Here is a 13435-nt window from a genome sequence, read left to right on the forward strand (position 1 = left end):
TTTGGAGAATGGTCTGTCATGTATAAGATGCTAAAGCAATAGGCTTTCCACATGTTGGAATCCTTGATGGCTTTTATAGATCCTGCCGGTGTTACCCTTCTTTCTCCGGGCCTGCTAGTCATTTTTCCTTGTAGGAAAAACACTTCCTTCATCAAGTCTGATGCCTTCTGAATGTGTGAAATCGGGGTGGACTGGACAAACACTTCATAATCATGTATTAGGAATATGTGAGGATCACTGCGCAAATAGGATTGTATTTCTGTTCTGTATCTTGTAACATTTTATGTTTAGCTTTGCAAACAAGCTGTGAGTATCTTTTTCTTCTTTAACCCTCAGGCAAACCCACCTTGCTTGCTGTCCACTGTTCAGTACATTAGTAGTTTCTATGCCAACTGTTTATCTGGAGAAGAGTCGTACTGGTGGATGCAGTTCACAGCAGCAGTTGAATTCATTAAAACCATTGATGATCGCAAGTAACTCAAGCAGCACATGTATGGGCAGACTGTTAGCAGAAGAAGAGTCTATAAGAATGTACAACAGCTGCAAAAGCTGAAGAAGAGACTTTCCTTGTATAATACTGTACAGAATTGAGGCATTTTAAAACACACCTTTACTAATCAAATTAATTTAACAGATTTTTTTCCCCTCTTCTCTTTTGGTTGCGTTTTTCTCCCCTATAGATACTGGCACTGCAAAAGGGACCACAGTTTTCAGGTATTTTGGAATCTCAAAACATGCAGAAAATTCTTCATGCTTTTCACACCACCCTTCTTCCTGAATTCTTACTCACGTGAATAATTCACTTTGTTTAATTTCTAATATAAAACTGAAACAAGAAGAATCAGGGCAACCACTTAGTATACTTTCTAGCTTAATACACCTTTTATTAATAAAACACCAGCCACTCTGAAGGTTTGTAGTAGCTGACATTAGTTCTCAATTGTATTTCACCAAAATTGAAAATCTGAGAGGACAGTGTAAATATTATATAGCTATATTTAATGCATTGCAATTATCTTTGGGCTCGTTATCCTTTGAATAAACAAGCAAAAGCCTCTCTGACCTCTAACAGGTTGTGACATACTGTGTTTTGGTAACAAAAGGACTTCCTCGAAAGGCTAAGATTAAAAAAAGGGCAAACTGAACTATTTATTAAAGTGTAATTAAGATTACTGAAATTTCTAAAACTGGAATTTATAGTAGATGGGGCTTATTAGATAGCTGAACCCTTTTTAGCTAGGGCATTAGGGTGTTACAAAGGTTTGGATATATAGAGGAGAGGAACTGTAAGTTACAATAGATAAGTCTAATATAAAAAAAGGAGAAATAAAATACCTTACTGTAATATTTTTTCTGAGCTATTGTGTATACTGTACAAACCCCAAACAGAGATCCTTAACAGAACCTTGGTCTGTAATATATATTTTGATTAGTGACATTAAATACATTTGCCAGGGGTTTCAGTGAATGTTTTTACTAAATGTTCTTCGTGTTGTCTGCTATGCAGCAGTGCAAGTTTTACTGTTCATATAAAATATTTTAAACGATAACACTGTTCTTTATGAAACATATCATGACATCAGTTCAGGGTGTTTTGTAGATTTCTCACCCCACTTTTCCCTTAAACTGACAAGTACCAAGTTAAAGAAGTTTTTATGCACAACACCATACGGATTTCTCCTGGGTGAAATGGTCTGAGTGTTGGCCAGTGGTTGTTACCTGTACGTAAGCACTCGCTGTTCTTTTTCAGCTGGAATTACAGTGAAAAAGGACAGTGAGCATTTAACCCTTTCATGTCAGTATTATTTCTTGCTCTTTCCTGAGTGTTCATTGCACTTCTGACGGAGGGATGTGTTGAGTCTTGGTGTCTCTGAGTTCTGAAAAAACCTTTCTTGCATTGTTTTGGAAATAGGATTTTTATTTTATATGTGTGTGCATTTTGATGAGTAAAACCTGTAAGCAGCTAGTACTTGGGGAAAGAATTTGGTTCATTGAAATTAGAGCGATTTCTGTCAGGTATCAAGTGCTTGATTTGGCTGTGCTACTCATTGAGGCATAATTAAAGCTACTTACTTTCTAGGGCTCTAGTATGTAACTCAGTATAGCAGCATTTTTGCCAAACTAATCACAAGTGAGAGGGTGGGATGGTAACTTCTATTTATAGTCTTTCTCCTCTATTAGAGCCTTGACTGTGTGGAGGAGCAATACTCAGTAGAAACAAAATTCTTCTGATCTGCCTTACTGTGGTAACTCGGTCTGTGTAGCACTGCAATATTCCAGTTCTTTAGCCTTGATGGAGTTTTTTGGTGCTGAACACATAACTTGATATTGCAAGCACAGCCCTCACCAATAACACTCAGCAGCGAAGCACAAACATGCCCTTGAAGATATGGCCAGGTCATATCTAAAAGCAATATAAATTTATTTATATTGAAGTGTCCTGTAATATTTAGTTATTACTTGAATATCTGAGATGTTAAGACCGATGTCTGAAAGTGCTTGTAGTCCTCCAGCTTTGGTTTTAGCTGGGGAGAGTATTTGTACAATCCTTAAAGGAGGCACAAAGACACTTCAGTTGGTGATTACCCTGCACTCCGCTTCGGTTTGCAGACCTGGTTAGCAGGATTTGACCAGCACCATCAGATCCTTCAGATTTGCTCTCCCTTATGGAAGGGACAAGAACCATTTCCTTCACAGGTTTTATCACTTTGTTTTTCTATGTAGAACTGGAGTCTTTGTTATTGTTTAGTTATTTTTAAACCAGTGAGTGTTTAAATGAGTCCCAGATGAGCTGAGAGTCTTCATAGCAAGATGGTCCTTTGCTTCTTTTTTCCAATCTACTCTGAAAGTCCTTTATTAGAGTCTTGGTAGGTGTAGTTAGAGAATTAGACTTTCTGAAGAATTAAAAACCTTCCTCTAATGTCCTTTTACTGTTTTCCCCTGGTGTCCCATAACGTTTTGTTTTAAAATGATAAACTACATGTCTAAGAAGTGATGTTGTTAGATTTTGGTGTGCAATAGTAAAGGTGAAAAGACAGCGCATAAAGGACCAAAAGTAACAGCACTGCTGCCAAGAGGTGCCAGCCAAGTATCTGTTGCTGTAAACTTGGTGCTTTCTGTTAATTAACCTACTTCAGCCACTGAAGGATGAATGGAACATTGTGGGGAGAGGGGAGGGATCCTCAGTAGCAGGTTGCAGTCAAGACTCAGTCATTGATGTCAGTGCTGGTCGTTGGCATGTCAGGAGGAGCTGCCAAATTAACCCTTGGCATGGCGATGCCTCAATATTACAGAGATGGTGTTTTCCTTTTTTGGGCAGAGGAGGGAAAGGAAAGGGCTGGGTTTTTTCATCCCTAGGAGATTCCTTTTAGCTCCTAACCCTGAGGGAGACTTTTCTCTAAAGCTTTTCGTAATCCCCTTGAAGGAATATGGGAATGCCTATGGCCTGTTGGGCCTTTCAGTTTCAAACCTTTTGTGTTGAAGACTTGTACTACCAAATGCTGAATGTAACTGCCATAAATTTCAGGAAAAAAAAGCCAGGAACACGGTCCTGTTTCCTGTTGGTGACTTTCCGGTGAGCACAGTGTTGGTTCGGAGCGCTTGGAAACGGGAGTGTTCTGTTGAGCCAGATTCTCAGAGAAGTTTGGGAGCTCTCTGCTGTGTTAATGCTGAGCGCACATGGGGAAGGGGAGCGAGGACAGGAGCAGGGGGAGGCCAGCCTGTGCAGCAGCAGTGCCTCGGGCCGCTGAAGTGTGTGCTTGGCTTGAGCCTAACACGGGTGGCCATGCTGTGGTGCAGAGCATGCAGCCTCCGGCTGGCAGCAAGGCAGGAGAGTGGGAGCAGCAGGAAAGCAGTGGAGGAGGAGGAGGAGAACCCTCCTGTCTGGGTAACATCTGACTTGGTTGAGCCTGTACTACTTGAGAATCAATCTCTGCTGAGTTAGTAGTGTGTGTTCTGTACCTTTTAATTGTGCTTTACCTCTATTTAAAAGCTTTGTACTGCCTCTCCTCTTTGAAACTGGTAAAGCCTTTATAAATCTAAATTAATGAGCTTGCACAATCTTGTATACAGGAACCCCATCTTGTCTCTAACGTGATTATTAATGTATTATTCTGTAAAAACTGATTAAAAGGAGAGCAGTTTAACCGCCTGGGTTTCATGTTTCTGCCTTGTTCCAGTGCAGCCAGCAGTTGTGCTGGAGATGGCATTCCAAGCGTGAATAACTTCTCACTAACTTCACAGGGCTTCCCATGCCGCACCGCTGCTATGTTGTATCCTCAGACCTTTCCTGCATGTACCAAAGCTCACAGGGAGTGGGCAGTGGCAGAAGAGAAGCAAGATCCAATTAACACAGAGCTTTTGGGGGGTTATTTTAATTGTACAGCTTGGCTGTCCTAGTATCTTAAGGGTTAAAAATAGCTTCCTGCTGTCACAGCAGGGTGAGGTGGTACACGTGGGGACAGGCACCAGGATTGTGTCCCTTCACTGTGTGGTGGCTGTTGCCTTGCTTGAGTCCAAAAGTGCTGTTTTACTCATATATGAGGAAGTGTTACTCACCTTGTTTCACATCCCCTACACAACAGTAGGATCTCGGTGGCCACCACACATCTGCCTCAGTCCCACCCTCCGTGGGGCAGTGGGTGAACTGGTGGGACTGGGGCGGATGTGAGCTCGGTCCCCACAGTGTTATTGACCTTGATTCTCTCTCATTTGCATCCAGCATTTTTCATCCTCTGGAATATGGTGTTTGGGGACCTTTCCATCATTAAGTGGATTTACAGCAATTTCCTTATGTGTTTTCTCCAAGGGATTCTGTTATGAGAGGCACATTAAATCTCCATTAATACCTCATTATCCGACTGATAAGATTACCATGATAATGAGGCAGAAATTCTAATTGTTTCACTTCTTATTGTGCCTTTCATTAAATCATATACCTGGAAGTTGCTGTCGGAGAAGGGAGCTCCGGCCTGCAGACCCTGGGAAGTGAACCCATCCCCATCCACCCTGGTCCTCTCCCCGAGTGACTGAGGGATGCTGGGCCATGATGGCCTTTCCTCCTGGGCTCCTGTGCCTCCTGCCATGGCCTCTTCTCTGTGCTATGGTACAGGAGGCTTTCCAGGGCCTTCAGTAACCTGTGCTGAGGAGCATGTTTTAGGATTGAGCATGTTTTGTGTGGCCCTTCTGTGGTTTTACACAGCCGCTTGCTCCTGAGGGCATTTAAGCAAAGGGGTGTGCAGCCTCCTTCGGAGCTGTTACAGCCCATCAGGTCAATGATCCATGAACTAAAAAGTCTCTAAGCAGGAGCAATTATTGTCTATCATGTGTCAAAGGCACCCGTATTGACCCCGATAGATGGAGCCATTATGGCCTGTTGAGTCAATGATCCGTGAACGGGGGAGTCCCAGGGAGTAGAGGTGTCACACACCAGCCCAGCACCATCCTGTCTGTCACTGCAGGGCATGGGGCTGTTGGGGCAGGGGTGGATTTGGGGAGCAGGGGCAGTGTGTGTGCAGGGGTCCCCCATGACCAGCAGGACTTGAGCTCTGCTTTGGGAGGGGAGGCACCTTGGTGGGGCTGTGTTGGCTGCATGTTGCTGGTTAAAGCCTTGTCATGACTGAGAGCTCACGGCCGTGGGAGCCCCGTTGGCACTGGATCTGGCTCTAGAGCCACCAGCTCCTTACAGGATCCTGTCTGGATCCACCAGGACAAGGAGCCCCTTTTGGCACGGCATGGTGATGGGTGCAGAGCCGGGAGCAGGCAGCGCTGCGCTGCCCTGACAAGAGATGGAGACAGGGACCCAGGACTTGTCCCCCTGCCCGGGCTCCTCCTGTCCAGATCTGCATCAGAAAACAACGCTCCCCTGCACAAGTGGACTTGGTTAGGCTCCTCCTGTGCTACGGAGGCGATGATGTCTCCATAGTAACTGGCACGTTTGGAGGGCAGGAGACAAAGCCTGTGCGGGAGCGATGGGCAGACCCCACAGCACAGCAGCACCCACAGCCCTTGGTGCTTCCTTCCCTTCGCTGGCAGCGAAGGTGATGCCACCTTGGGCCTGCTGCCATCGATGCAGCACCTGCTCTGTCCCCGCTCTGTGAGGAGCTGGATATGGCCCCCAGGCTCACGGCAGCAGTGGTGGGGTGTCACTGCCGCGGGCATGGGTGGCTTTTGGCACCAGCAGGCAGAGCTGGCCCAGAGCTGTGGCTCCAAGCGGGGTGAATGTGCTGTTGGGCAGCCCGTGGGTCAGGTATGTGCAGTGTAGGCAGTAGTGTCCTGTCCTTCTTATCCTGCCCGCCACTGCCAGCACAGCCACTTACCCACGTCGCCAGCAGAGTCGTTGGGCTGGGGTTAATCAACATTCATTCATGTTTCCAAGTGTAAATTGAGCATTTGTTTAATTATGTGTAAGTAGCAATACATTCTGGCCATTATCTAAATCACTATTTTATTTCCTGGATGTGGTTTCATAATGCTGGGTTTGTGCTCCAGCCTCTGCATCATTAACAGAGAAGAGTTAATGAATATAGAAGCGTAAAGGCTAATTACACTTTAATTTACAGTCATGGTCTCATTTTGGGACCGCATGAAATCTGTTTTGAAAACAATTAAAAAAATAAAGCAGCCCAGTGAAGGTCTGGTGAGTAGAAGGAGTTTGGCACAAAGTCGATGGTGCCGATGGCTCTTGGTCCCATTGCAGTGCAGCCACTCAGTGCTGGCAGGGCCGGGGCTCCCAGGAGGCTGGTGGGTCCCTTCCTGTCCCTGCAGCCACAGCCCCATGGGGACCTGGCCCAGGCTGGTGGCAGGAGCACACTGGGGCTGGCGGTGCTGCAGTGATGGTGCTGAGGGATGGAAATTGGAGCCCGAGCAGAGAGCACAGTTCACCTGAAGGAGACAAAGATTTATTGGGCTGCAGATGTTGAGAGCAAAACCCAGCAAGAGTGCTGACTGCAGCACTCTGCACTGCTTCCACTTGCTGGGGGTCTAATGATGCGCTCTCCAGTGGGGCTCAGTGAGAGCGGGTACCTGTGCCTGGTCAGTGTAAGGGGACGGTGTCTGAAATAGAAGCTCGCTGCAGGAGAGGTGAGGGTGGGCAGTTTGAGGCTCCATTTCGGCCGTGCTATCTACGGGAGGAGAGCCGATAACCTCAGGTGCTGTTTGGTGTCACGGCCGCTCACTGCAGGCTGTTAGGGGGCTTCATCCGGGGACCTCCCTGAGGCTGGGGACTCTTCTTTGACAGCCTCTGTGGGTGCTCAGCACCAAAACCAGGAGTGATAGCATCCACTGCAGGATGCTGAGCCTGTCAGGGTGGAGGGGACACCGGCCATGCCACCCTCTGCCCAGCACCTGCCTGCGAGTGAGGGTCTGGAGCCAAGCAAAGCACTGGCTGAGCTGCTGCTTGGTGTGGCTGCCCAGGGCCAGCAAATACAACAGTGAGTTCTGTTTGATCCTGAACGGTGCTGTCTGACAGCACATCCGGTAGCACCAGTTCTGCTGCCCTCTGTACCTGCTGCCTCCCCCCTTCCTGGCCAGGTTTTGGGGCACAGAGCCCCAGCCAAAGTCCTGCTGCGGCACTGCCTGCACTGGCACTGGTGCTGATGGGAGGTGGTGGGGACCGGTGCCAGCACTGCCCTGCGTGTTACAGATGAAACCAGGTCCGGGCTGGGGCAGGATCCGTCCCCATTGGTCCTGGGTCACCCTCCTGGCTCCAGCCATGGGTTACAGGTGGGATTTTGGGGCTGAGGTATTGCCTGGGCACTGCTGGTGCAGCGGGAGAGCAGGGCTGGAGCTCGTGTACTGGTGAGCGTGTGTGTGCGCACGCATGTGCTCCCGTGCTTCGCGATGGGTGAATATGTGTTCGTATTCCCTTTATTGTTCTGATTCTCTCAGAAATGAAATAACAGCCGAGTGCTGCCTGCGGGAGGGAGCGGTGGCCTCGGAGCAGGAGGCTCATTCTCTGCGCCGGGCTGGCTGCCTGCAGCCGGCAGAGGAAATAAATCTCCGCGAGAAAACCACTTTGCTCACACAATTCCGGCCCGGCGGGGCACGGTGGCATCGCTCACTTCTTGTTTTATTTAGCTGATAATCTTTTATGGGGCCAGCCGAGCCCTGTGGAAGCGCGGTGGATGCCGTCACCGGGCTGCGGCCATGGGCCCGGAGCTGGGAGCTCACCGAGCTGTGCTGAGAGAGCTGCGGTGCCCGGAGGGAAACCCTCCAGTGGGGGCTCCCCTCAGGCAGTGTCATGGCCATGCTGGAACGTGGCCCACGGGGAGGGGGTCCCCTGAGCTGCTGCCCTGCAGGAGGACCGAGTGCTGCCATGGTTTTGCTCATGGATGAGGATGGGATGTGTCCTGGCTCTCAAGGTGGCTCAGGGCCATCTGCTCGGTGGGGTTTAGAGGACTCGCACTCATGATGGCTCGAGGGGCTCTGTTAATGCCTGTTCTGCTGGTGGATGTGATAAGACCAGGACAGGGCAGGCTCCTTTACCAACACACACCATCACAGGTACCCGATCACCCTTGCTGGGTGAGCCGTGTCCATGTGTGCCCAGCAGTGTGAGAGCATCCCCGTTCCACTGCAGGTACCCGAGGGCACCTCACCTTCCTGCCCTCCTTCCAGGGCTAATGCAAGTGCTGTGCCACAGCCAAAGCCTTGCCTGTCCCTCAGGCTGGCTTGTCATCCAGCTAGTCACCCAGTGCAAGGCCATGTCACTGATGAGCACATCCAGCAGGCTGAGTGCCTGCAGTCACCAATTGTAAGTGTTCACAAGTGGGAATTGGTGTGGGTTACGAACACTCCCTGCACTAATGGAAAGCTGCATTCAAAACCCCACCTCTGCTAAAGGCTGCAGAGGACAAGCAGCCACAGTGCCTTGTCCCATGGCCACACAGGTCCCTACAGCATTGCTGCTCCCAAGTCATTGCACTGGTTCCAGAGCTGCATCCTGAGCAGTTTAGGGATGTCCCCACAGCTCCTCCTGCCTCCATCTCCTCAAAAGCCCACCTTCATCCTGTTTGCACCCATGATGATGTGCACAAACAGTGACTGAGGGTGGCCCCGGGCTGTGCTGTGCCTGTTCCTGGGGTGCTCAAGCCTCTTGCTGTCAGGTCACCCACACGCTGTGGTGCTGCAGGCACCAGGACTGACCTGGGTTGGGTGCCCATTGCCCCTGTGCTGTCACCCCAGGCAGAGCGATGCTCCCGGCTGGGCTCAGCCAGAAACACTCTGCTTCCTCAGTTTTTCATCCCATTTCCAGTGCTGAACCCTGGCCCTCCCCCTGGACAATCACCCCACACCTAATTCCTATTCCAGCACCATCCTGGTCAAGCCTCCCTGTGCTTAGGGGTGTCCCTGGTGCCCTCCCTCCAGCCGAAGGAGCACGACTTGGCCACTGTCAGGGTGCCAAGACCACGGTGACCCCAGCACCCAGCATTCACCCACCCTGGCAGGGCTCGGCTGCCCTTGGCTCCCTGTGGCAGCGGGGTCTGGAGGCTCTTTGTGCAGGGCATCCTCTCAGCCCCCACAGCTCCCCCTCGCCAGGGTTCCCAGCGCCCCGCTAATCCTTGTCATCCCAAATCTCATCCGCGCTGATTTCATATTTACTTCCAGATTGAGGATGAAAATGTTGAACATCATCACCCGATGATGATTCCCCATTGACAGCCACTTTTTGAGACCTGTCAGTCAGCCAATTCTTAATCCTTTTAATGTGTGCTCTATTGATATTATATAGAGCTAATTTTTTAATCAAAACGTCATGTACCATTACATCAAATGCCTAACAGGAGCCTGGGTGTACCACAGCTTCTCAGTTACTTTTATTAGTTAAACTTTTCAATTAAAAGAATGAAACCCCACATTTTGACAGGCCCTCCTTCCCTGTGCCTGGCACTAACCACAGCCCAACTCCCTAGCGACTGTTTCAGCTCCTCCGTGGCTCCCTCTGCATGGACTCTGTGTGAGGGGTGAGTGATGCAGGGCTGGACGTGCCAGGGATGCTGCTGGGGATGGAAGAGCCGAGTCCAAGCCACTTCACAGTTAAAGTCTTGGTGGGGAAATGGGAATTTTCCTCCTGTCTGGATGCAGCCTCTGACCTGGAAAGGGCCTCCCCGGATGCAGAGCAAGAGCAGGCGTGCAAATGCGATATGACAGCCCAAGACACACCAATATGGTTACCAGCTGTCCGGCCGCCACTGGGCCCTACTGGTTGGGAAGGCGATGCCCCAGTCACAGATGCATTTGGGAGGGGGAAGGGGGGGGGAAGGAAGGGCTTGGGCAGGGGCAGGCCCAAGCACGTACGTGCAGGCAGGCACTGACCGCCCAGTGCTGTGCCAATGGGGCCAGCAATAGGACAAACCCATTGGGGTCCCATCAGCATGGGTGCTGGATGGGTGCTTTGGGAAGCCCTGCCCAGCACTGGGTAAACTGAGGCTGCAGCAGCCCTGGCAACCACCCTGCCCAGAGAACCCCATCATGGGCTGTCTTGTACAATGGCTCTGTGCTGTACAATGGCTCTGTGCTGTACAATGGCTCTGTCCTGTCCATCTTTACCAGTTCTCTCCCCTCTGGATCAAGCAACTCTTTGTAAATCTAAATTAATCAGGTTGCGCAGCCACAGACACGGGAACACGCGCCGTGTCTTGTCTTTGGCGATCAATGCGTTATATCACCCCATAAAGCTGATTAAAAAGCGGAGCAGTTCATCTCACCAGGTTCCGCATCTCAGCGTTATAAATCTCGCATTATGGTTAATGATTGTCAGTGCAGACGGAGGATGTGCAACCTGATCAGTATTGTGGTTTATAATTAATTATTGGAGCATTACTGCAGAGGACACCGGGGCGGGGGGCTGTTGATTAGCAGTTTGTTATCTCTAAAATGCCAAAGAGCACCATAGAAGGGGAGTTTGTGTGCCCGTGCCCAAGCACCGCTGCTGGCACAGGGGTCCTGGTTGGGGCATGGCACCGCCACCAGCTCCAAGCTTGTGTCTGTGCAGGCATGGAGAGGCTCATCCTGCCCTGCTCATCCTGCCTGCTGCCATCCTTACTGAGAGGATGAGCCGGGCCGGACGGCCCATGCCATCACACCAGCAGGCCACGTACAGTGGGGATTGGTGTCCGGAGAGCATGAGCATAGAGAGATAACAATAACCAGCACTTTGCTGAAGCCCCGACAGCGGGTGCAGAGCCCTGGATGCCCGGGGGATGCTGTAATTGTGCTGCTGGCTGCTGCCTGTGCCAGCACAGCTCCCTGGGGGCTCCTGCTCCCTCTCTTTTGGCTGCATCCCCCTCCCTGGGGCGCTTTGGGCACCCCATTGTCCATAGGGAAGCTGCAGTGAACAGATGTCTCTGCCCAGCTCTGGACGCAGGGATGTCGGTCCCTCAGGCTAGGCACTGACCTGGTTGCTGATGCCAGCTGCTTGGGGAGCCCGTGGCTGGATGATGCTCTGTCTGCCAGCCCTGCCCGCAGCCACCAAGGGGCTGAGACCCCCCAGTTGCAGTGAATGCCATGGCCGGGGGGGGTCTCAGCTCCTTGGTGGCTGCAGTGGCTTGTCCTCTGCCAAGGCCTGGCCACCATCCCCACTGCTCCCATCGCTGGCATCATTCTATCAGCTGGAGCAGAGGAAAGGCAGAAAGTCCTTCAGGAGAAGAAAAAAACCCAACCTCAAAGTCCCGTTCAAGGAGAGCAAACATTGGCAAGTAGTTGGATCGGGGCTTTATCAGATCTGTGTGTGTGTGAGGTGTCATCACGGGGATTTAACTTTCATCGGTAAACAATGAAGCTTTACAGAGAAAGCAGCAGGGCGCTGTGCCAAGGGGAAGTGTCCCGTCTGCCCAGGTAGGGGCGAGCGTGGCCGCAGCGTGGGGGTCTCACCATGGCCCTCCTGGCTCCGGGGCTGCTGGTGCTGAGCACAACCAGCGCCCCGGTCCTGGCACGGGGGTGCTGGGCTGGGTGCGGGATGCCAGGGGAGCTGAGCGGGTCCCGCAGGCGGACAGGAACTAGGCTGTGGTGATGCTGGTGATGGTGGCGGTCGCGCAGCCGGTGCGGCGCTGGAAGGCTGCTGTCAATGGCCTCAAGATGGCACGCTAAGAGTGGGAACCGCGTTCCAGAACAAAGGCAGCTCAGCCCGATCCCCGGCCGGTGCTCAATCCCGCAGCCCCATCCCACAGCCCCATCCCGCAGTCCCGTCCTGCAGCTCCATCCCGCAGTCCCGTCCTGCATCCCCATCCCGCAGCCCCATCCCACAGCCCCATCCCGCAGCCCCATCCCACAGCCCCATCCCACAGCCCCATCCCGCAGCTCCATCCCGCATTCCCGTCCCGCAGTCCCGTCCTGCAGCCCCATCCCGCAGCCCCATCCCGCAGCCCCATCCAGCAGCCCCATCCCGCAGCCCCATCCCACAGCCCCATCCCGCAGCTCCATCCCGCATTCCCATCCCTCAGTCCCATCCCGCAGCCCCATCCCGCATTCCCAGCCCTCAGTCCCATCCCGCAGCCCCATCCCGCATTCCCAGCCCTCAGTCCCATCCCACAGCCCCATCCCGCAGCCCCCTCCCACAGCCCCATCCCGCAGCTCCATCTCGCATTCCCGTCCCGCAGTCCCGTCCTGCAGCCCCATCCCACAGCCCCATCCCGCAGCTCCATCTCAAACGCTGTCCAACAGCCCCCTGACCCAGTGTCCCCTGGAGACTCAGTGCTCCCTGTTCCCCGCACTCTTGGGATACGCTGTCAGGAGGCTGCCCACTCCCTGCCATGCCCAGCTCCTGGCGGTGGCCCCCTCCAGTGCCCTGAGCATCGTCTGCCCAAACTGCCCCCATCGCTCTCCCTGCCCTGCCCAGGGCATGAGCCTCTCCTTCCCTTGGGCTCTGGGTTCACTGGCAGGAGCTATAAAAGCCAAAGCAAGGAGAGTAGCAGGAGGGTCCTGGGGCACCCACAGCCCCCAGCCAGCATGGGGCAGTGGGGCCACCTATGAACACCCCAATGCAGGGCTCCCTGGTGCTGTGCCATGTGTCCCAGGGGGCTGTGTCACTCATCAGTCACGGCTGGGGAGGTGACAGGGCTGATGTTACATGTCACAGCACCATGTGTCTGCAGGAACTTTGATTTTGGTTTATGCTTCAGTGCATCTCTCCCTGTGATGCTCTGGATGCGGGATGCAGCAGTGGTGTGGGGATGATGCTCACAGCATGGGCCCACCAAGCCCTTTGGTGCCAGGTATGATGCCAGGGCATCCCAGCTCCCCCTCTTTGAGGGTTGTAATGCTTGAGGCCCAACCCAAACCCCCTTGGTGTGCACAGGGCCCCTACGGCAGCCGCAGTGCCCCTGCCCAGGCTGTGGGCACATTCTCCTGCCCATGGCTCTTCCTCCCCATCCCTGCACCAGGGAGCCTGCGCCAGCATTCCCGAGGAGCAGAGCTGGGGCCACGGGAAGTGCCTGTC

The 13435-nt window shown here is 52.3% G+C and overlaps 1 protein-coding gene across 7 annotated transcripts in view; it reads left to right on the forward strand.

Annotated features, from left to right (window-relative positions):
• The window catches only part of GAPVD1 (GTPase activating protein and VPS9 domains 1), a 45560-nt gene that overhangs the window by 26416 nt on the left and 5709 nt on the right, over positions 1-13435 (forward strand). For 6 of the 7 annotated variants that reach the window (XM_061477033.1, XM_061477036.1, XM_061477035.1 and 3 more), the window contains one exon: positions 337-4145. The exons of the other annotated variant lie outside the window; for it this stretch is intronic. In XM_061477033.1, coding sequence (XP_061333017.1) covers positions 337-477 — 141 coding nt within the window. In that variant the 3' untranslated portion in view covers positions 478-4145. Of the gene's footprint in view, positions 1-336; positions 4146-13435 lie in introns of those variants that run through there. 7 annotated transcript variants of the gene reach the window in all.

Source organism: Pezoporus flaviventris, unplaced genomic scaffold (assembly GCF_033815535.1).
Source record: "Pezoporus flaviventris isolate CSIRO_AGI_PZ_B2104156 unplaced genomic scaffold, CSIRO_AGI_Pfla_v1 ptg000097l, whole genome shotgun sequence".
Classification (NCBI taxonomy): Eukaryota; Metazoa; Chordata; class Aves; order Psittaciformes; family Psittacidae; genus Pezoporus; species Pezoporus flaviventris.